Source organism: Aspergillus affinis (genome assembly GCF_023601865.1).
Source record: "Aspergillus affinis strain CMG 70 chromosome Unknown NODE_8_length_531634_cov_87_933514, whole genome shotgun sequence".
In the NCBI taxonomy this organism is placed as follows: domain Eukaryota; kingdom Fungi; phylum Ascomycota; class Eurotiomycetes; order Eurotiales; family Aspergillaceae; genus Aspergillus; species Aspergillus affinis.
In genome coordinates this window covers 463,047-485,981 of record NW_026515789.1, presented here as the reverse complement: position 1 = coordinate 485,981, position 22,935 = coordinate 463,047, and the positions used below count along the sequence as shown (strand labels likewise).

Sequence of the window (22,935 nt, the reverse complement as noted above, 5' to 3'; positions counted from 1 at the left end):
AGTTGTGAATGCGCTTCGCTGAAGAACGCGCATGGTCTCAACCACAAAGACCTCTCCGGGAGGCATCAGTTTAGGCGCAATCATTTCTTCCCGGAGCATTTTCAGTGTCCGCCATGCCCAGACATCTTCTCCGAGACCATCGCCAGCATTCAGAATCATAGGCGGTTCATTCACGTAGAACTTGTTCAAAATGCTCTGTCGAATGTCATCCCAAAATCGACCGCGCACGTGTGATCTGGCACCGGAAGTATCGTCCTTGAATGCCACGGATACAGTATGCATGTCGTGCAAAATGCCCAGGGAAAGACTTGGGACCACATCCTGACCATTTACTACCGTCGTAATCAATCCGCGGGTTGCACGTCGAAGGAAAGGAGACATGGTCGCAGGTGGACCATATGCGTAGACATGTATGGGGCGTCCTGGAGGGAGGTAGTAGGCTGCGTGGTCGGTTATATCCCCGTTCTCTGTCAGGAGCAAGAGCTTCTTGCTGGAGTGCTGAGAAGCAGTCATGAATGAGGTCCCGGGTTCCTCGTTATTAGGTTCCGAGATCATTGTCGCTAGCAGTGCAGCCACTCCTCCGCCCAATGAATGACCGCAGAATACCACGCCATACTCGGGGAATTCTTCCAGAGCAGCCCTTATAGTGATCATGACTTTTCCACCTCCACCCATCAGAAGACGCTTTGCGGATGCATGCATGCCCTTGTGGACTGACCAGCTTTTCCCTTGCCACATTAGATCATCATAATCGCAGGTCATATCTGTAAGGACGTCTTCAAATCCCCATGTTCCTCTTAAAGTTAAAACAACAGCCTTCGATTCATGATCCAGAAAGAGGTAATGAACAAGGGGATAACCACTGTCGGTCTCTCCAGCAGCATTAGTCCCACCGGCAGTGTCAACAAATGATGAAAGAAGAATAGTAGAAGCTGGTAGCCCTGTGTGGTCCGAGAAATCGGCATGCTCTCGGCTATCTGATTCTTGATAAGGAAGTCCGTTTCGCGCTCGTGGAACTCCCATAACTTTGAGAGCATTAGATCCGTAAGAAGCCGACGAGAAGCGACAAAAGCGCCGAATATTTTGCACGAAATGCTTTCGGGGAAAGATACCGGGAACCATGCCATCTCGGTTCAATGCTTGAATGGTGGCAATATCATCATAAGTACTCTTGCGCGAGCGATGAGCAAGTATCAATGACGTCTCCGACCCTGCTGTAGCCAATGAATATAAACCAGGAGAGTATGAATTAGTTCTTTCATGCATATAAGAAGATCCCGGGCGGCTATCTCCATTGACTGACAAAGTCATATCATTTTCAGACCTTGTCAGAGACATAGAACTGCTGCTGCGAACATGGGCTCTCATAGTAGCTGGGGATTTCGAACGGGAATCCATTGAACGAAGAGAATATGCATCTGTTTGAGTGACAAATGACTCTTGGTTCTTCTCGTAGACGGAATAATACCCTTTCCCCGAATTTCTTCCACCCCCTCCGCCTCTTGCGTTGTCGCGGCGCGTGGTTGGAGAGGAGGAAAGACCCGATCCGGAGTTTTGTGATGGGGGTGATCTTTGTAAGCCTCTGTTGGCTATAGACGTAGGCTTAGCAGGCGATAAACTCTTGTGTGGTCTTTCACCAGAGCCAAGCTTCGAGTCAGGCCCTTGTGCTGAGGATTTGCTTTAGTAAATAGGGAGTCCCCATCTTTCAGGAATAGGGAGCCTGGGGGTCTTGTTTTGCTTACCAGAGCTCGTTGAAAATGGTTGTACGTTGAGTTTACCCGAGGATGGTTTGGGTAATGGTCGCCTAGCAGTCTCGTTCTTCTCCGCGTGGGTTGGCTTGACCTTTTGTGCAAATTTCGACAGGGAGCTTTTTTTAAATGTAGTCTTGGGGCTTGTTTCCGAACTGTTTGAGACACGAGAAGACACGGCAGGTTTCCCGTCCTCGGCATTGTGCCTAGCAGTTTGCACTGTTCGATCACGAGAAGAAGACGGCGAGCTTGGCTCGGATGGAAAACTGTTGCGGTTGTGAGAGGGGCGTTTTACTCTTCTCGTGGGAGAAAAGCTGCCGTCCGGCGGAGACCGGTTGTTAGTTACGTTGTCGGAGCTATCTTCGATGATTCCTGGTTGAATATCTCGTGGTATTTCTGTGTTGCCGTGTGCTCGAGGCGTCGTCGTCGAAGAACTCGGTGGTTCCAGCTCAACACCATGTCCGCGTAGACTAGAGACGTCTGCGCATTGTGACTTGTTAAACGCCGTTCTAAATACAACAGTGTGTCTAGGAAGTTGCTGTTGACCCGACTTCGTGCTCAGAGCTTGATCATCATGAAACCTTTCCTCAATCATCATTGTCCCTGGTGGAGGGGCGATTTCAGCAGTGTCATCATCAAATACATCAACGGTGATGGTGCGTGCTGTTACCCAGTCGGTTTTGATTGAAGCTCTGCAGCCACGCGGAAGCTGGCTCATTATGTACAAGCGGATATCTTCATCTGAGACCTCGCTCTGGTTAGGTAGAGTCAGGAACGGCCGTTCCGTCGTATCAGCCACGCTCCTAGGACGCTGCACAGCATCGAAAGCCTCTTCCTCCTGTCCAGGAGATAGGAATGACGAGCGTTTGGTCTCTTCGCCCAAGTCATTGTATCGATGCCGTGCTGGTACAAGTTCGTGAGACCCAACCACATCTGCTCGCAACCCATTGTCAAGGATGACGACATCCCAGATAGTCTCGTCTCCACCATCATCGTGGATGTGTCTCTCGGTACTTTTCCTGCCCCAGCGTTGTAGCATAGCAAATCCCACAGTGCCAACCAAGAGGTCACCAACGCCGACTTTTTCCGTGCCGGCATCAATACTCGGGCTGCGAAACTCCCGTCGGATGAGCGTTATGATTGCCGCAATGGCTCTAGAAGATTCCGTCGAGCCCAGAGTGGCATCGAGAGTGGACAAGAGGGCCTGAGACATATGCGTAGCAGAAGAGAGAGTTGTAGACGACATGTGGAACGTGGCAGCCGCAAAGAAAGAAGCAGACGTGACTGTCGTGTGTAAAGCAGCGAGCTAGATGTGAATTAGCAGCGGAAATTTGGAAAGTGTCAGTACTTGGTGTTTATCATACACTTCTCTCCAACAAAGATTCGGCCTCTGCTTTGCCATGTTCGCTACTGCGAATTGCAACGTCACGCCCAGCCCTCGTCAAGACTCCTTCGATAATTGCTCTACTAAGCTCCAGCCCCGTCAGGGTCGTGACTCTGGCCCCATCAAGGGCCACACCACCAAAAAACGAACCCACGCGGAGCCCGAGCGATGTGGACTGCGTCAGGAATGATACCACGGAGGAAACTGGCCGCGGAAGTAGGGTCATTCCCGAAGTCGCGGGTGCATGGCTAGCACCGTCATGATGGGTCACATCCACATCCCCGTCGGGTCGAGGCCCGGGATCAGATCGCCTGAACAGGGGTACAAGGCCCCAAAGTCGAGTCATTCCGAGTCGATAGAGTGCAAAATTGAGCGAGATTTGTTTGTCGCATTGAGAGCAAAGTAAATCACAGCCATGAGCAGATGAGATTCTCGAGCCAGATTACTTGCTTTGGCACATTTGATTTGCTTGATAGATAAGAGAGGCCAGGGACCGAGGGGGGAAGTTCTGGACCCCAGCCAGCCAAGGGTTGCGTCAGTGGAAGGTTCCTGACTGGCGGCCAAGCGGCGTGTAGATCAACTGCAGGTGGCAGCAACAGTTCCTTTTAGGGGGAGAACCCGGCTTGACATGTGATTCCTGCATTCGATCGGATTTCCACTGCCACTGTTGCCTTGATGCCTTAGTGCCTGAGTGCCCAGGGGTGCCTTGCTTCCCCGAGCTCCACGTCATCTTCTTTCCGTCCTTCCGCTTCTACCCCGGAATTGATCATCTCCTCTTTATACTGAGTAATTTTATCCTTGGTCTTCAGTTGATGTGAATCTTTCTCTATTCGGAATTATGTGCATAAATTTCTAAAATTTACATCGACCGTCATAATGATACTTTTTGTCCTACTATAGCATCGCTTTGGTGTCTCCAGGATATTGAATCTTCCTGATCCTGTCTGGAGTGCACTCGGCCACCGTCCGGATTCCCGCCAATCCCATGTTCTGCCATAAGTCCGCTAACAATCCCCTCAGTACGGCCTTCGCTCCGTTCTTTCCATCAACAGCAAGGCCGTAGATCGCTGGTCGGCCTACAAGGACTGCCTTAGCCCCCAGGCACAGCGCTTTAATGGCGTCGGAGCCAGTCCGAACCCCCGAGTCGAAGAGAACAGTCATCTTGTCACCGACTGCCTCGACAATTTCTGGAAGAACTTCCAAAGACCCAATCGCACCATCAACTTGTCGGCCTGTACGGTTTTAGTCTGTTATCTCTTGCCAACGTCTTCCAAGCAAAGTATACTTACCTCCATGGTTAGAAACAACAATGCCGTCGCATCCAGCATTCAGAGCCAGTCTAGCATCCTCCACATGCTGAATTCCCTTCAACACAATGGGACCGTCCCAGTTCTTTCGGAGGAAGGAGACATGCTCCCATGTGTGCGGTCGGCCAGGGAACACATCCGAGGTCCACGCTCTAGAAGCACCAACAATATCATCCTCGATCTTGTTCCCGGATTCCTGTTCGAATTTCTTCCGAAACACCGGATCGCTGAAGCCAATTTGGTTTCCAATCCCCTTGATAAAAGGGATGTAAGCATTGTCGAGATCCGCTGGTCGCCAGGCAAGCGACCACGTGTCGAGGGTAACAACCAGGACCGAGAAGCCGTTGTCCTTTGCGCGTTTGAGTAGCGATAGTGTAACGTCGTCGCTCATCGGCCAGTAGAGCTGGAACCATCGTTTCCCGTCGCCGTTTGCCGTAGCCACTTCCTCGATCGTGCTGCTGCTGGCCGTGCTAAGGATGTATGGCACTCCGGCCTCCGAACAGGCCTCCGCTAGCCCGGTCTCCTTGTCATCGTGAAATAGGCATTGCACGCCCACTGGTGCCTGGAGTATTGGATTGGGATACTCCTGCCCGAATAAGTTTACCGTGAGGTTTTGGTTATCCAGCTACAACATGTCACTAGCTGTTCTTTGCGATGATTGATCGAATAGACAAACCTGCTTCATCATCCTCGGGATCCTACCTAATATTAGCTACCATCCCACTTCAATTAAAACATACAGAGCCCGATTGAACACACAGCTCAAGAATGACTTACAGCTTCCACTGCCGAAACGCCAACCGATTACTATCCATGGTCGCCTTTTCTCCCGCGCCTCCAGCAATATAATTGTACGAGCGCGCACTTAGCGCCTTCTTCGCCTGCTCTTCAAGCAGCCTGGGATCTGTTGTAACGGTCGGCAGAAGGCCCATCATGGCCCCACGGCCGTAGATCTCCGTTTGATAGTCGCCGTACTTCTCGCCCATGATGATAGGGAACGTGTTATCAAATTCAATTCAATCCAAGCAATTTATGAGTATTATGCCCAACAGGATCAGAATCAAAGGATTGAATGTACTCGAATCTAAGTTTCCATGTGTCAGAGGTATCCCTCCCCCTTCTTATTCTCTCGGCACGTGGAACTGATCCGACCGGATTTGCCTCGGGAAGCAGGGATGCGGCAGTTGACGTCAATCGGTGATCTCATCACCAACAACATAAAACATCTAGACTTATACGTACTTGATTTTCTAGGATGACCGTAGGTTTCCTCTTCGGGATACTGCTGTTTTAATAAGGGTGCTAAGAGATCTATCTAATAAATGTTTTATATCACAGATTACTACTACCTTAAACTAGAAGACGGCAAACGAGCAGCCCAAAACGGCCGCAATCGACGCCGTTTCTGGCCAATCTGCCAGGCCTTCCGCCACTCCCCCGTGCACTTATGTCCACGCACCGCGAAGCACCGTGTGTAGACCCACTCAAACCTCATTTGTCCGCAGCGCAGTATACCTTCAGGGCCACTCTTCTGGAGGCCGGCCAATGCTAACTTCACATATCCTTCGCTGCGGTCTCCGAAACACTACAAATATGGCGGCCTCTTTAATCCGGGTCGTGTCGGTCAATCTTGCCTGACTTGTAGGAGCCGCCGCTTTATAAAGTCACGGCGGAGTTCCTCCAATATTGGATACATAGTTGGATCGCCCAGTTTTAGGGCATGATAAAACTGTTTATGCCCCTCTCTTAGACCTCCTTCATTAAAAATGTCCGTTCCATCAACGAACTCTAGCATATACGTCAAAATTGCCAACCAGTAAGTCTCGCGGGTAGTTCCGTAATCTCGACAAAGCAAAAGGATAAGAGCCTCACAGTATCTCGAGGCACTAGGGATTCGGACGGAACTTAGGTGTGGAAAACGCCCTCGACCGCGACCTAAAGTAGCTGGAGGAAGCCTCGCGTCAGATGCGAACATAATGTCCGCACTGGAGTCGTGGAAAGCAGCCTCAAATTCTGGGAATTCCCAAAGCACATCAGACTTTTTGTGCAAAAATATCGCAAGCTCATCATCGATATGTAGGTGCTTATAGGGTGGCTGGCATTGAATTGAATTTGAATGTGGGCAGTCTAAATATCGCGAGCAGAGATGAAAGCCAGCCTCAGCGATGGTGGAAAAGGAGATTTCGATAAGTGCATCGGGTACGACGAAGGACACGTCCTTCATAGTGTTAGTGATGTTCGAAAACCAGTCATTTCTGGACAGGATACTAACATCAACAACCGTCGGGACTCCGTAGACAGTTAACAGATAGTTGCCCCAAAGCAGATTCGGGACATTAATAACGTCGAGAAGGGAAGATATTGATGTCACTAGGTCATTATCTAGCTGTTGACCGTTGAAGTGAAAGGTAGTCATTGCGGATAGGAGTATGGGCGATGGAGATGGACGATGAAGCAGAGTGCAGACACGGTCAGCCTTTTAAGTGGACGTCCGTATGTTTACGGACGATTGAGCACATGAGAGGGTGTTATCGTTGGGACGTGACTATGTCCATTTGTGGCTTAGCTCACTAGTTTACGGACACTAAGCTGAACTTGTTACTGCTGCAACACTAGAAGCTGTTCGACTTGTTTTGGGCTGAAAATAAAATGTCTTATATATGTCTGACAGGGAGTTGAGGAATTTAGAAGCTCCCATTTACGAGAGTCTGAAAAGGGAGGAGTTGCATGATATAGGCTGATGTAGATTAGTGTGTCGTGAGTCATGAAGAACACGTGTCTAGGTCATAGGAACGATATTACCATGCATTTTCTCTGATTAACACGCCCCATAACTGAAAAAAGCGACCGCGGGAGAGTTAGAAAAAGGGAAAGAGGTAGGCTCCTTTGTAGACCGTCACAGAGATTATAAAGGTTAGAGTACAATTTCTATAGATCCGGTGCTTTCTATAGCTTGGCCACGTATACAAGCATCACCACGAGTTACTGATTGCTATACTTTAGCATATAAATGATTACAATGCTTTAATCGAGATCCTAGTTAATTTTTTTATAGAAATGCAATTGGCCAATTAATAAAAGCTGTCTGGGATCGAATGCCTAACTCAAACAATGGTCCGAGACAGAGATTTATGGTAGCTTGTTTCTTCTCCAGCCTTTTTGCCCCGAGCCGGTGGGATAGTGCCATACTCCGGTGGTAATCTTCGCCTGACAAATCAGTGAACAAAGTAACTATGCCACACATGATTCCTTTGTCATCGAGCCAGAATCTTGGGTGGGATGCCGGTATGACACCAGTTTTAAGAGCAACAGTGTTGCTTTAACATTGAGCATTCCCACCAGATAAAAATACAACACAAGCAACAATCACAAGGATAGTAGGTACCTTTTTTCATCAAGAACGAAAATCCACAATCATTTCAACAACATGAGCTTCGCCCCCACCGACGACAACCAAGAAATCTACTATGAATCCCACGGCACCGGCCCAACCACCCTGGTCTTCGTGTCGGGCTACTTCGGTATCGCCAACCTGTGGCAGCCGCTAATCGCCCGCCTCAGCCCCAAGGGATATAGATGCATCGCCCACGACAGCCGCGGGTACGGGCGATCCTCCAAGCCCACCGACTCAACGGCCTACAGCATCCCCCACCACGCAGCCGATCTACACGCCGTCCTCGCCGCCGCGCGCCTCCCCGATGCCACAGAGATCGTGCTAGTGACGCACTCGATGGGCGGGAATATCGCCGTCGCCTATTGTCTGGCGCACCCGGAGCGCGTCGCCGGCCTGATCCAGACGGCCACCTACTTCGACGGGCCGCGTATCCAGAAGATTCTAAGCTACGAGATGTTGACCGCTGGCGTGGAGAGTCCCGCCATATGCGTCGAGTTCTATACCGCAATGGGCCTTGACAGGCCGACCGCGCTGGAGGCCGCCAAGTGGCCGGCCTATGCCCGCCGACACAAAGCTAAGGCGCTACTGGCGTGGGAGATGGGGGACCTGTATACCACCTTGAAGATCCCAGGGCTAGTGGTCCAGGGTGATCTAGATCAGGCGAATCCTATCGACTCCCTAGCCAAACCTATCGCCGATGCCATGCCCAACTGCCGCTTGGAGGTGCTCAAGGGGGTCATGCATTTTCCGCCGACGGAGGCACCGGAGGAGTTGGAGAGGTTGATTGAGAAGTTTGTGCGGGACTTGTAATGGGTTTCTTTTGGTGCTATGAGGTATGGAAAGGAGCTGCTGAGAGTTCCGGGATGCAGCCAACAAATATGTCTTTGTTAGACTTGGGTTCTGTGCTTCGGACTTCAGATTTAAAAATCTTAATCTGTAACTATAAAGGTTTAATATAGATTTAGTATGAGTTTTATCAAGAAGATTGTATAGTACTGATTAGTATCACTTTATTTAAAAAAAATTCATAGAATAAAACAAATCAGCTGTCATCTTGATCTACATGCTTGCTGTATGTACAAGGCTTGATTAATGGGTTAAGCAGGGATATCTAGGTCAAACCTTTTTTTTTTCTGCTGGCTATTTTTCGGGAGCAGCGTTTACTAGGGCGAGAAGGGCTATGAGTGACACTGCATACCCGGCACTGCTAGATATGAATGGGTCTGTCTATAGGCATGACGTTTAGCTTTGTCACAAATTGATAAATTAGGTATGCGTGTATAGTTTTATTGTGGCGCCTCATCTAATATGTCTTGCCAGATGTCCTGGGATAAAATTAGCAAAGTTATTCAGAAAGAGAAGAAAAAATAATTGTCGGTTGACTTGGTCATTGCCCTAAGCAGATATCCTATCGATTCAATGGAATGTAGGTATATGCTCGGTGGGTAAAAGTGAAGTGTCATTTCTAAACTACAATCTGCCTAACTATTTATAGTTCCACTTGTTTACACCTATGCATTCCTGATCCCTTGGTACGCCATTTGGAATGGTAGGCCAAGTCTAGACCAAGCAAGGTGCTGTGCGGTATGTGGATTAGGTCAGGATACTCCACCTCTCTGGCCTGGTTGACAATATTGTTCCAACAATAATTAACGAAACCATCATCATATTGCCTCATCGTGCCTGGCAATGCCGTTCATCCCCATCGATCCTTCACATTTGCACCAGCTTTGTTGTCTACTCCGTAAGAGGATCTGCACCACTGCACTGTGACCCATTTCACTCGCCTCATGTAATACAGTCTGAATATCGGACTGGGATTTCCGAGCATGGTATCGTGGACAATCATACTAGTTAAAGAAAAATCAACTGACCAATCAAGATTACGTAACCAGAAAAGCTTTAACTAACTAACCTAACTAACTAACTAAGTTAGTTAAAAGGAAAAAAAGAAGCCCGACGCAAGACTCACTCACTTGCGACCTTAATATTAGACGGGATGATTGGTTAGTAAGATCCAGAGGATGGGATTTGTGAGGTTAACTAACAGTATTACGCTCTTCTGACTGAGTGTATTTAATCCAGTTAATCGTGTATTTTTGGCCCACAAATGTGCATGCTCAGTCAACAAAAAAGTAAGGAGCCTCGCTCCCGAAATACAAGCCCAATGCGGGGAACCCGCAGCCTTACGATCACCATCCACAGCATGGAGGCCTCGTATAAGAGAGACCTGGCACTTCTTTTTAATAAGTGGAAATCCACCAAAAATAGAACTCATACTCTACCGATTAAGTTGATACATTAATGTTTTAACAGAGGAGCCAAAAGCTATTGTAATGAGCTTGTTTGGGATTTTCTTTTCTGTTGGACGTTATACATAGCAATTAGAATGAAGGATTATGATTTCCGATTGATAGAATCCACTGTGTCCTCTGAAGTATCTAGTCATTGAGTATGACTCTGATATGCTTTAAGTAGCACTTTTTGACAACTGGTTCTTATCTAGCCCGGCTAGCTCAATCGGTAGAGCGTAAGACTTCTACTTTTGATGGAATTCCACTTAAAAAAAGAAGTGCCAGGTCTCTCTTGTGGGAGGCCTCCACGTTGTGGATGGTGATCTTAAGGCTGCGGGTGACCCCCGCGTTGGGCTGTTTATTTTTTCACTGGACGAGCACATGCAGCTCCCGCGAATCTGGAATTTAATTTGTCTAATAAGGAAGAGAGTCAAATTCAAAGCCTTATAGCAGATTGGCAGTTAGTGTTCATTTATCATAGAAGCCCGACGCAAGACTTGTAACCTTAAGATTAGTCTTCTTCCGCCGGGCAATGTCCGTCGCATAAAAAAGGCGCCTCATCCACTTAAAGGGGCCCCCTACTGGTCTAGATCTTCTACAACTATGTCGGTATCATTTTATATGACTGTCAGAGTCTACCCAGCTGCTATAACAAAACTCAGTTTGCATACAATGGTCTCTATTTGTGGCGACCCAACCACCCACCATCTTATGTATAATATGCGTAAAGATAATGAATGCTACTCGCGACATAATGAGTTTCTGGAAAATCCTCTTTTAGGATTAGGGGAAATAGAGGAAAAGAGGATTAAGTTGGTGGTTGCGATGATGATGTTAGCAACTTTCCTACAGGCTATATCAGTTCTAGTGGATCTACTACAAGCGAGTGCCAAGTCCATTCAGCCAGGGCATGTCATCAATCCATTCATCAAATACGTTATTGGATTCCAAACCCGAGGTAGTCGACCACCGGAACATTTCCGGCGAAAGCATAGTCCTAATGATTTTAATTAGGACGATTTAATGCAGATGTCGAGAGGGGACAGTGAAAAGGTTACTTACTGCAAATGCCGAAGTATCGGATACGCCTTGACACAGATCGGACTCCTCGCACGGAGAGCTTCTATTCTCGAGACGGCCGAAACGAAAGCCGCACGATACGACGAGGTGTCGAAATCACCCGGCTACATGAGTAGACACGACGCCAGCACCACTGCCCCATGTAGCGCACAGAAACTCGTCATCCCGTAGACATACCAGCGATAATGTCTTAAGCGCGGGATCTCGTAGAACAGGCGATGGATTTCAAGCAAGGCAGCGCCCGAGGATATACATTTTAGCTGTGAGTCTACACGACAGGGTCCAGCGGAGCGAGGACGACAAAAGGCTCGATGGATGAGGAGATAGAGCTGATGTGCGTATTGTTGCAGGATGCACCAATGAGCGTAACTGGCGATGTCGAGGACACTGGGCTTCCCGTCGATTAAGCACTTGGCGTCCCACTGGGCCTGCTCGCTGGCAATTTCTGAATCAAAGGAGACAAGAGCATGCTCGTCTAGTCTGGAGTCGCTGGAGAGACGGTGACAGATGCGGCTGGAGAATTCGAAGAGGCGAAATTTGAACATGATGACGGACACCTGGGTGGGTTGGCTGGATGGCTGGTGGATTCCATCGTCCTAGATATCGCTGTCGTTGACATCAGCGGGTATCGTTCGTTCTTTTTCGAGGAGTGAGGATACGTCCACATCTCGGAAAAGGATTGCCTGGTAGGTATGAAGAAGCAAGATACCGGCCCAGCAGCGACGGCGACGCTCGAACTCAATCCAACCCATATTGAAAGGCTTGTCCTTAATATTGCATCGTAGAGCGATTCCTATATTTAGGGCCATTCCTGACAGAGACGTCAACCCTAGAAGATTCAGCTGAATAGAGGAATGTCATACCTAAAAGTACCCAGGTCTGTTCTACCCCGTCATTGTGGCTTATTGAGTAGATGAGGATCAAAAGAGTTTCGAGGGTATTCAGGGAATGGCGAATAAGAAACTGATCTTGAGACAGGCACATCATCGCCAATTTCCTGAAATGGGAGGCCACCGAGCGGAGACCCTTATGACGAAGCTCACGAGCCCAAAGCTCAGACAGAATGATATCATCATCCTCAATTGTGTAAAGAATCATAGACAATATCGTGAAAAGTAACGCCAACCATGAAAGATTGGCTTCCAGCGGGCTGTCCAAGAATTGGTTACACTGCCTTTGGAAGGTTGGACCGTGCAGCACATGGAACAAAGGCGAAAGACGCAGAAAGTATTGGGATATCAGATAGCCGCAACATTCCTGCGGTGGAAGCTGGGCTAGTAGATCTCCTTTCGGAATCGGAGGTCCAATGGAGAATGGGAAATAAGAACCCTCCAGCTGAGTTACGGCAGGCTCTCTTTGATCAGCAGGAGGAGAACATAGCTCAGTAGTAAGCTTCTCGAATACTTGATCCCAGCGAGCATGTCCTTCACTAGCTGCTCTATCTTCTGGTGTCTCATGTTCTCGGCGCGGAGATAGTAGTACATGACCGGTACTCAGTACCGAAGAGACTGTAGATGGCAACAGCAATCTCGTGTCTGTTTGCGTAGAAGACACAGTAGAACCTTTCGAAGCAGAACCAGGGTATATACAAGAAGGCACCAGATTTCTTCGCCGGCATGTTGCACACGGCTGCTGTCGATCACATCGGAGTTTGGACTCCCTGCAAGGGGTACAACTGATGGGCTTTCGCTTCCGACGAGGACGGAATTTGGTTGCTTTCTGTGCGGAGATCTCGGCTGTAGGCGATGATGAAAACATATTTGCCTTATCTCGGAGACGAAATCATATCAGATGGACTTCAAGGCTTAATTAAGCTAATTCTGGAATTTACATGAACGTCCGAGACGGGAGAGTCGGCAACGTCGGAGACCTTGGAGAAGAGTGAGCGATGGATCGGAGTTAAGATCGGACTTTTCCCAATAAAAAACTGTATTCTTAGAATCTACTATTCCCAACATCAAAATCCCACTACCAACTTAAAACCCCCGCCAAATTAGCGATAAAGGCGCAAATAAATCGGAACAAATCCGAGATAGTGTCACTCTTCAGCGGCATAAGCCAAGGGCCGGAAATTAAGACTAATCATAGCGATATAATTGCCCACACATTGCCTGCACTTCTATCCCTATATGTTTGTCACAGCATGAAGCATACGTCTCAATCCTTCATCTAAAACATGTTTGGGATGCGCGACAACTAACCGAAACCAACCCGGCTCTTCGCTGGCAGAGGTAGCCCCGGAAGTGATGTAGACCTTCTCTGCGCGAAGCCTCTTCATAATGTCCTCGTCCGTCTCCTTCTTGTCTTTGACAATGGCCTTAAGATTCATCCATATAAAGAGAGCCGCATTTGATTTTTGATACGGAATTCCATGGTCTTGAAGGAATTTGGCCACATGCTGGTAGCTTTCAGACAGCCGTGCTCTGTTCAGAGCGATGAACCTATCCGTGTACTCGTCATTCATTAGAAGAGATGCCACCGTTTTATCAGCAAGACTGGAAGGGAAACTGAAAAGTCTGATCAAGAATTGTCAGTATTAGGATCTGGTGTCCGTATACTCGAACGAGAACTCACGAGATGCTTTCGCATGCATCTAGAAATTGTCTGTTTGACTGACTTATCAGAGCTCCTATTCGCAAGCCTGTCGCCCCGAAGTCCTATCTAACGTTGAATTTGAAGCCATACTGGAGCAGGGGACCGGAAGGACTCACTTTACTCATGCCCCAAACAGCATGCACCATTTCAGGATCCATGAATTCTTTTGCGTCAATCGACAAAATTGACCTGAAAGGAACAAGGTCTTTACTATCTGGTGTCTCCCAGACAGAGAGTCCATAGAGCTCGTCACATATCAAATGGAGGCCAAATCTATGGCAAAGCTTCATGTATGCCTGTAAAACTTCTTCGGCGTAACATCGGCCTGTGTAAACGTTAGCGAGCAGTGATGAAGGGAGCTTTTATTGAAGTGACACACCTAACGGATTATTTGGAGAGCATAACAAAATTGCCTTAATATTCTTGCCTGCGTGTGTTGACTGCTCCAGCACTTCCCCGCATCGGTTAACAGCTTCCAGACTGAACGGATCTACTGGCCCAAATTCCACCTCAACGATGTTGACACTGCTATAAGTTAGCCTGATCCGAAAGCCTTGGTGTCAGTCTATCAATGATGTACCCAGCACGGTTACCAAGCATGGTCCTAAAAGTAGTCCAGTAGGGCCGTCCAACGAGAACATGGTCGCCGGGGTCACACAGAGCCCACGCACAGTTCTCGATCGCATTGCTGGCTCCAGATGTGACGACCATATGAGCAGGGATGAGAGACTTATGGGGCTGAAAGTGCCGGTTCAGAAAGTGGCACAGCGCCTCTTTCAGCTTGATTGACCCGGAGAAACCATCCCCGTACGTCAAAGCATGGCTGTCAGCGCGAGGCTACAATCATGTCATTATCGGTAATCCAAAGTTGTTATACCATTTCATGATATAGAGGAAGGGAAAAGCTACCTGCAGGTTGATAAAATCTTTCATTTCTGATTGCATTAGGCCCTGAACCAGTCAGCCAATGAGTCTATATACGGCAGAGCACATTCCGTTCTTACATTCTCTGCAAGTCCGAGGTTCACAATGCCGTTGGGGTTCGACTCAGGGTCCCAAAGATCCTTCAAAACGTCAAAGAAACCCGGCATCTTAGCGACAAGAGCGAGTCCTCGAGAGGATACGGCGTGCATGTTGTTTGAATGTATCTCTGCGCTAGACATGACCACTGTTGTAAGAAATTATATCTGCACTTCTTTTATCCTTATTATGCCCAGTTTTATGGGTCACTAGTAATAATAATTTGGTGTCAACACCCGAGTGATTTAGTAAGTATTAAGAAAAATAGTTGACTGTTAACTCATTTCTCAATTTTCGAGATTGAAAGCTGTAGGGTCAAATGGGTGGAGCGTCCTCAACCCTTTATGCAATCCCAAGGTTCGCATGAGGTGGGGCGTTGGCACATCTCCGACGCCCTCTGAGAACATCTCCGGCGTTACGCCGATAGGTATACTTCGCCGATTCGTCATTAGATGATTCCACTGCAGACTTCCGGTGAACATAAATCACACCAATCTTATCAGATTATCAAATTAAGGCAGAGAGGGGACATGGGATACATCGGAAAACGAAAGTACCATACTGACATCTCCGAGTCAAAACGAATTGGTGATGGCCGTGCACATGAAATTGTGCGCTCCCCACCTATTTGAGCTTCGGAGATGAAGGGCCTGCGTACAGAATGCCCGATAGATGTTGAGGGAATGGATGGGCCCATGCAACGATCTGATAATGCGAGACAGGCCTTACCGGCTTAGCCTGAGCTATAGTGGATGGACCAGAAAAATGTATTTAAGGACGTCAAGTTCCCCTGATAGTTTGACAGAATTATATTTATTTATCTCTGATTCTTTGCTACGTCTTTTAGTTCTTCAGATTCAGTCGGGTAACATCACATACACATATTTCAGCGATGGATTCTTATGATCAATATGTGACGGCCTCTAAGGCAACTGTCTGGCACGGTGTAAAGGCTGCCCGTCCCTTAATCTAGTTTCTCCTTGCTAACTCTTTATCTAGGATGGCCACGAGAAAACCCTCCAAACCCACATCCTCTCTCAACCCAGTCTCTGCAACCAACCCGAAGCGATCCTCTCCGAGATCGACCGCTGGGCCACCGAGAAAAATATCTGTATGATGACCATCGGTCCGGAGCGGAGTACTCCAATCATGGACCTGATCAATTCTGCCCGCCCCAGCACCATGGCCGAATTAGGCGGGTATGTTGGCTACTCGGCCATCAAATTCGGGAACGAGGTACGTCGTGTCGGCGGGACGCGATATCTAAGTCTCGAGTTTAGCGATGAGTATGCAGCTGTGGCGAAGGCGCTTATTGAATTCGCTGAGCTAGGCGATTTCACTCAAGTAATTGTTGGACCGGCCTCGGAGTCGTTGGGGAAGGTCGCGGAGGAGTTGCAGACGGGGATTGATGTGCTTTTCATCGACCATTACGAGAGATTGTATCTGGGTGATTTGAAGACTGCAGAAGGACTTGGATTGCTGAAGGTTGGGGCTTTTGTTGTGGCCGACAATGTTGACGCGCCTGGAGCAAAGGATTACATGCAGTGGGTTGATGGAAGGGAGGAGGATGAAGGCAGGAGATTCAAGTATGAGTCTCAGAGATTGCCCTATATGCTCGCTAATGGACAGCAGTGAGTAATACGATGAATTGGGCGTTATTTATCTGGCTTGTGATATGATACACATGCTAACTCTAGGCTTGTTTTCCAGGATGCTCTTTGGATTTCAAAATTGATATAGATAATTGCACCGAGTTTATATGTGAACTGAATGTTCAGTTTAGGGTAGTATAATGTAGGGTGTGCCTGAGATTCCATATCGATCTGGAATCTGCCAAACTTTGCTATAATCATTTTTTTTGTGACATAGATATCTAGACGTTCTGATCTCTAGGAACCATAATCCCAAAATGAGAGGGGCGATTGGTCCTAAGATCGCTAACTATGATTCCGTAGCGTAAGAAAATGCTCCTGGTTTCTCACCAATTAATCGCAAGGAGATCGGAAGATGAAAAAGTCGTGCACGCTCTGTGGCCGGGTTGATCAAAAGTGCGGTAGGACTGCCTTTCGTGAGCCGCCTTGACTAGTGAGAGATCATTTGATGCACTCGCATTTTGGTTTTATTGCTGGTGTATCTACTACACCGCATGTTGTAATGCCACCACAATTTCGATCACAACCAATGATGAATTAGCCATACTTGATACATGCCAAATGGAGAGACGCTACTGCAGTATGAGATCACATTGACATACGAACTGTTTGCCACTATAGTTCGTTGTAGATCCTATAGAGACACCTTGCTTCATGCATGAGAAAATTACCTATAGCGCATGACGATCACATTCCATAAAATGTAGAAGCTTCAGCATAAAAACCTCATCTCCTATATCGGCGATCGACGGGAGACGTCCGGGCAAATAATGATCCGCGTATACAGTAGTATAGGCAGGGATCGGACAGCTTTCGAGGTTTTTAGATAATCGATCGAAGCCATGCTGGGATTGAGTCCTTATTTGTGGCAGATAGCAGGGTCTTGGAGTGGCGCGAGAAGTGATGCGGTTGTCTGCCGAAGGTGACACGGAAGAGAGAGGAGGATAAAGTCAAAGCAAAGCCCCCGCGTCGAATCCCCCGCCGGTCTCGAATCTTGGCGCTGCCACTTTATCGCACAATTTTCCATTCGCTTATCGCTTCCTTCGATGATCATGTCGCGCGATGACTCCGACATGATCGAATTACCAAGCATCGTCCTTCTTTAGACTTCTCTGTATCATGGACTTTACCCTGGGAGTTAATTGATGAAGTTTCTCAATCAAGGGAGAAGATTGTTCCTCATTCTCTAGATTTCGTGGCGGATCTCATTCGTATCGGGATATTATCAATCAAATGGCCATGGAGTCCGAGCGAGAGCCGAAGCACGACGTTGAGTCACCCCCGTCGGCTGGCAATGCGACTGTGTTGGCCGACGCTGGTTCTGAGATCTCGATGCTCGAAGAGGAGAGAGAGAAGCATTTAGTCCGGAAAATTGATCTGCATATTCTGCCGTTTGTGGTGCTTCTCTATCTCTTTAGCTTTTTGGACAGAGGTATGCCATTCATCGCCTCGGATATATTGCCATACATTTTTGTTGACGTTAATTTCTATAGTCAACATTGGCAACGCCAGACTGTACGGTCTAGAAGAAGACCTGGGTTTGGAAGGAAACCAATACCAGGTGGCCGTGTCCATTCTGTTCGTCACATACTGTGTAGGCAATACGTCACCTGCTCGAAGATTAGCAACGGTCTAACAATCGAGTATAGCTGTTCGAGGTGCCGTCAAATCTCGTCCTCAAGAAACTCACTCCCTCACGTTACATTGCGTCCATTTCGGTAATATGGGGCATCATTGCGACCCTTACCGGCATCGCTCAGAGCTACGGTGGTCTGATTGCCTGTCGCATTCTTCTTGGTGAGCCAGACCATCGTATTATTGACCATACACCCCCACTAACAAGCCTAGGTGTTGTGGAAGCGGGACTCTTTCCCGGGTTAATCACCTACCTAACCTTTTTCTACAGCAAGCGCGAACTTGCTCTGCGCACAGGATACCTCTTCAGTAGCGCTGCCATCGCCGGTGCATTCGGCGGTCTCCTAGCATACGGCATTGGATTCATGGACGGGATCAGCGGGCTCAAAGGTTGGCGATGGATCATGATCATTGAAGGCCTTCCCACCGTCGTGCTCGGCATAATCACCTGGTTTTTCCTTGCCGATGACCCCGACACGGCATATTACCTGAATGAGGAAGAAAGGGCTCTAGTGGCCCGCCGTCGGAGTCGCTACGTGGGTCAAACGGCGTCTGCTCAGAAGTTTCACTGGGCAGATGTCAAGGAGGGTGCTTTGGATTGGCGCATCTATGCATTCTGCATCGGCCAGTTCGGAGTGGACACCATGCTCTACGGCTACAGCACTTTCCTTCCCACCATCATCAAGGGCATGGGGTCTTGGTCGACGCCCGAGGTCCAGGCCCTCACCATCCCTTGTTATGCAGTCGGAGCTTTAGCCTACCTGGCCGTCGCGTGGCTCAGTGATCGAACCCAGCAGCGTGCACTCTTCACCTGCATTTTCGCTGCCATTTCCGTGGTGGGGTACGGCGTTCTGATCTCGGATTCCTCCTCCGGGGTGCATTACTTCGGCGCCTTGCTCATTGCATTGGGCCTTTATGTCGCCGTTGGTCTGCCTCTTGCATGGTTACCCACCACCCTGCCTCGTTATGGAAAGCGTACCTTCGCCACGGGTCTGCAGCTGACATTTGGCAACGTGAGTGGAGTCATGTCGCCGTTCTTGTATAAAACAAATGAGGCCCCACGCTATGTTCGAGGCAATGCGGTGACTTTGTCTCTGGTGGGTTTTGCGGGTATTGTCTATGGTCTCATGTGGTTTTATTATCGGGCCAAGAATAACCGCAGAGACCGAGGCATGGAGGATTACAAGGTCGAGGGGATGACGGAGGAGGAGGTTGAAGAAATGGGCGATCGGAGCCCTCGGTTCCGATACAGTCTTTGATTTGATTTCGTCGTGGCCCCAAGTTAGGATGGTCAGATTAAGGTGGTACAGATATACTGTGATTGATGATTTTGGCCCTTTTCCGGGGGTGTTTTCGACTGGAATCCCTCTGATTAAGAAGAGCCCGCCTTCTAATGGCCTTTGTTAGCGTTCATAATGAAACGCGACTAGCTTGCTGACGAGATCCGAGAGGTCAAAAAACAAGGATTCCTGTCGATGAGATCCCGACATGGAATTCCTGCAACGAGCAACCCCATGTGGCTTGAGAGAATAACTCATTTCTCACGAGCAGAATACTGCAGGAAACTCCTCCAATTGACCCGGTGAAAGGTCACCAGTGCCAGACTACATTTTAGGGCTGAGAAGATATGAGCAGATTTTCTAACCGGTTCGGGGCTAGCGGATGCATGATATGGTTCGGCTACCAGACAGAAGTCCCGGCTCTAAAGGTAGTCAAGGTACCTGCCAAATCAAATGAATCCAATGCTCTCACGGCCCAGCGCTTGTGCCACCGTAATCTCCAGCGGTCAATTCACCTGTAACATCAACTGCATTCTCATTATATAACATTATTGACCACCGAGTCGGGGCTAGTTAGTCCTTCGCGCCTGTGCCGGGCGTTGCCGTACCACCATAAACTCTCTCGTCTCCCCGGCTCTATATCAAGTAGCTTGGTTCGCTGTTTTCTTGTACCTTCTTGACCCTCCCGACACACCCTCTTCTGTCTTTCATATCCTCTCCAGATCTACCCTGCAACCCCTCAAATAAGAATGCAGCTCCCTCTTCTCACCCTCGCCGCCCTGGCGCCCCTCGTCGCCGCCCACTTCAAGCTCGACTATCCCGAGTCCCGCGGCGTGGATGAAGACAAAATGACCCAATTCCCCTGCGGCGGGCTCTCCGCCTCCTCAGACCGCACCAAGGTCGCCCTATCCAAGGACGGTTCCGCCACCCTGCCCGTCGCTATCACCCTGGGCCACTCGCAAACCGCCGTCGAGGTTGTCCTGGCTCTGGGCAACGACCCCGGCAAGAACTTCAACGTCACTGTGAAGCCGACTTTCCGTGTCGAGGGCCTCGGCGCGTTCTGTATCCCGGATATCAAATTCGATCAGGACAAATTGGGCGTTAACCTCACCGATGGCATGAATGCTACCGTGCAGGTGCAGAGCAACGGTGACCCTACGGGAGGGTTGTATGCTGTATGTGACACCTCTTTCTTTTCCCCTGCTAGGTTTCTAGATCTTCCCAAGTGTGTGTATATGCGATGTTAACACTACCTCCCCAATATAGTGCGCCGATATTCAATTCTCCTCGAGCACCAAGGACGAACAACCGTCTTCCTGCAAGAACAACACCGGTGTCTCGGCCACCCCATTCTCTGAGGCCGCGGCGAAGCGCAATGCCAACGAGTCGACTGCTGAAGGCGAAGCTCAGAGCGGCGGCTCCTCGGCGTCTGGTTCCTCGACTGGCAGCTCGCCTTCTTCGACTGGTGCTGCCGTTGCGCTGGAGACGGCTGCTTGGGGAATTATCGGAGCTGCTGTTGTTGGAGGTATGGCTGTTTTGTAAGGGACGATCGGTATTTTGCTGTGAGTGGAGATACTGCTTGAAATACGAAATGAGGGGGAAGATAAAGGAATGAGTCTGAATGAAGAGGAAGAATTGAAAAGGTGAACATTATGAGTGACGAAATTAGTACTATCCTTGACGGAAACTTGATGTATATTGATTGGTTCCTTGTATATATTATCTACTTGATATCCAATTTCATTACCCATTATTTGGGGAGAACATTGCTGCTATCCTAGGTACTATGCGACTAGCACTGCTGTATGGCTATCATCATGACTTGCAGTGATGATAGCAATATTGTCTTAATAGCAAAGATATCCTTGTCTATATCCATTAGATGCTGATCACGTGGATTCAATCCTTTAGCGAATTAGGCTCCCGTCGTTCCAGACTTGCCGTCACCTTCTCATTTCTTGTCTAAAATTTAATTCAATACTCTTCCATTATATATAGGAAATGGCTGGAATAGAACAATTCGAGAAGCTGAGGCCTGTCGGTGAGCCAATCGACTCGACATGAGTTCCTCACGCAGCTACTAACCAATACCAGGCGGATTGGAGCAATACGCCACCGCCAGGCACCATCTGGGCTTCTTCTACAATGCCGGTGTCACCGCCGATTACACTTTGCCAAGCACCTACGCCCTCCCCGCAAAGGAGTATATCTACAAGGCCTGCGAGACGCTAATAGCCCAGCACCCGATCCTCTCCGCCATCCCAGTGGGCGAGGAAACGAAAGAGCCCTATTTTGTGCGTCTGCCGCAGATCGATCTGAACGGTCCGGTTTCGTTCCATGAGCGTGCTGTCGGGTTCCCGGACGCCGAAGACGCCCAAGATGAGGATCTAGAAGCCCTGGTGAAAGTTCAGCACAATACGGCGTTTGAGCCGCCGTTGCCCTATTGGCGGCTGTGCGTTCTGACACACGAGAAAGATGAACGGCGGTTTACAGCGGCGTTTATCTTCCATCATGCGCTTAGTGACGGGGAGTCTGGGAAGGCGTTCCATCGGACGTTTTTGCGCGCGTTGCAGGGTCTGGAGACGCTAGGGGTCGGAGACGCGACGACGGGGATTGTGAAGACACCGGAGATGCCACTCTTGCCGACGCTGGAACAGGCGCATCCGCTGCCTCTGTCGTGGTGGTTTATTGCGACGACGCTGTTCAAGGCCAAGGTTTGGTCCCCGCCGCGGAATCCCGGGCTTTGGACGGGCAGGAGGATCGCCTCATCCTTGGACACCGATGTGCGGCATTTTGCGCTCTCAAGGGCCTCGAGCTCGGCGTTTCGAGATGCCTGTCGTCAGAATGGAACTACTGTGACTGGGGCGTTGCAGGTTATTGTCGCTCGCTCGCTGTTCAAGCATTTGCCGGATGGTTGTACGCAGCTGGAATGCTCCTGCAATGTTTCGACTCGGAGATGGCACCTGGGTGTCATTACCCCCGACTCTATCGGGGACTGGGTGAATGGCTTTAAGGAAACGCACGACCGTGCGAACTTGACTCTTCCGTCTTTTCCATGGGAGGAGGCTCGACGGGCTCGCGAGACAATCGAGGGCGTGCTGAGATTGCAGGGCAAGGATATGGCCCCGGCACTTTTGAAATACGTTGACGATATCCATGAAGAGCTTTTTCTCTCGAAAGTAGGGAGGGAACGCGATTCGAGTTTTGAGATCTCGAATATCGGCGCGGTCGGGTTGAAGGAGGCCCAGGATCCTTCGATGCCGCGGATGGGCCGGATGATGTTTTCTCAGAGCGCCAGCGTTACGGGTTGCGCTGTCGTAGTGTCCTCTGTCACCGGTCCGGATGGGTGTCTGGTCCTCACATTTGTGTGGCAGAAGGGAATCGTGGATGAGGATCTGATGTCATCTTTGATTCCGACCGTGAAGGCGGAATTGCTCGGTCTGTGTGTTGAGCATTGATTGAGATGATACACGATCTTATTGTTGGTGATTAATTGTACTGTATATCTCGATTGCGAAAGGGTTATTGCCTAGATACTTTAATGTT

The 22,935-nt window shown here is 49.0% G+C and overlaps 5 protein-coding genes across 5 annotated transcripts; 4 read left to right on the top strand and 1 right to left on the bottom strand.

Moving 5' to 3' along the window:
- Positions 1 to 6,063: 6,063 nt before the first annotated feature.
- Positions 6,064 to 6,855, bottom strand: KD926_011125 (uncharacterized protein; the record flags this gene model as incomplete). Its single annotated transcript, XM_053096112.1, has 1 exon — positions 6,064 to 6,855. One exon carries the CDS (start codon positions 6,853 to 6,855, stop codon positions 6,064 to 6,066), a length of 792 nt encoding a protein of 263 aa, XP_052959932.1.
- Positions 6,856 to 7,866: 1,011 nt separating this feature from the next.
- KD926_011124 (alpha/beta fold hydrolase) lies at positions 7,867 to 8,643 on the top strand (the record flags this gene model as incomplete). The annotated part of the gene is made up of 1 exon (XM_053096111.1): positions 7,867 to 8,643. The coding sequence occupies one exon, from the start codon at positions 7,867 to 7,869 to the stop codon at positions 8,641 to 8,643; it is 777 nt and encodes a 258-aa protein (XP_052959931.1).
- Positions 8,644 to 15,714: 7,071 nt separating this feature from the next.
- KD926_011122 (O-methyltransferase) lies at positions 15,715 to 16,562 on the top strand (the record flags this gene model as incomplete). Its single annotated transcript, XM_053096109.1, has 3 exons — positions 15,715 to 15,768; positions 15,822 to 16,453; positions 16,520 to 16,562. The coding sequence occupies 3 exons, from the start codon at positions 15,715 to 15,717 to the stop codon at positions 16,560 to 16,562; spliced, it is 729 nt and encodes a 242-aa protein (XP_052959930.1).
- A 1,145-nt stretch (positions 16,563 to 17,707) lies between these two features.
- KD926_011121 (putative MFS transporter) lies at positions 17,708 to 19,368 on the top strand (the record flags this gene model as incomplete). Its single annotated transcript, XM_053096108.1, has 4 exons — positions 17,708 to 17,906; positions 17,968 to 18,068; positions 18,124 to 18,271; positions 18,323 to 19,368. The coding sequence occupies 4 exons, from the start codon at positions 17,708 to 17,710 to the stop codon at positions 19,366 to 19,368; spliced, it is 1,494 nt and encodes a 497-aa protein (XP_052959929.1).
- Positions 19,369 to 20,138: 770 nt separating this feature from the next.
- Positions 20,139 to 22,847, top strand: KD926_011120 (uncharacterized protein; the record flags this gene model as incomplete). Its single annotated transcript, XM_053096107.1, has 3 exons — positions 20,139 to 20,564; positions 20,656 to 20,914; positions 21,484 to 22,847. 3 exons carry the CDS (start codon positions 20,139 to 20,141, stop codon positions 22,845 to 22,847), a joined length of 2,049 nt encoding a protein of 682 aa, XP_052959928.1.
- Between the last annotated feature and the right edge of the window lie 88 nt (positions 22,848 to 22,935).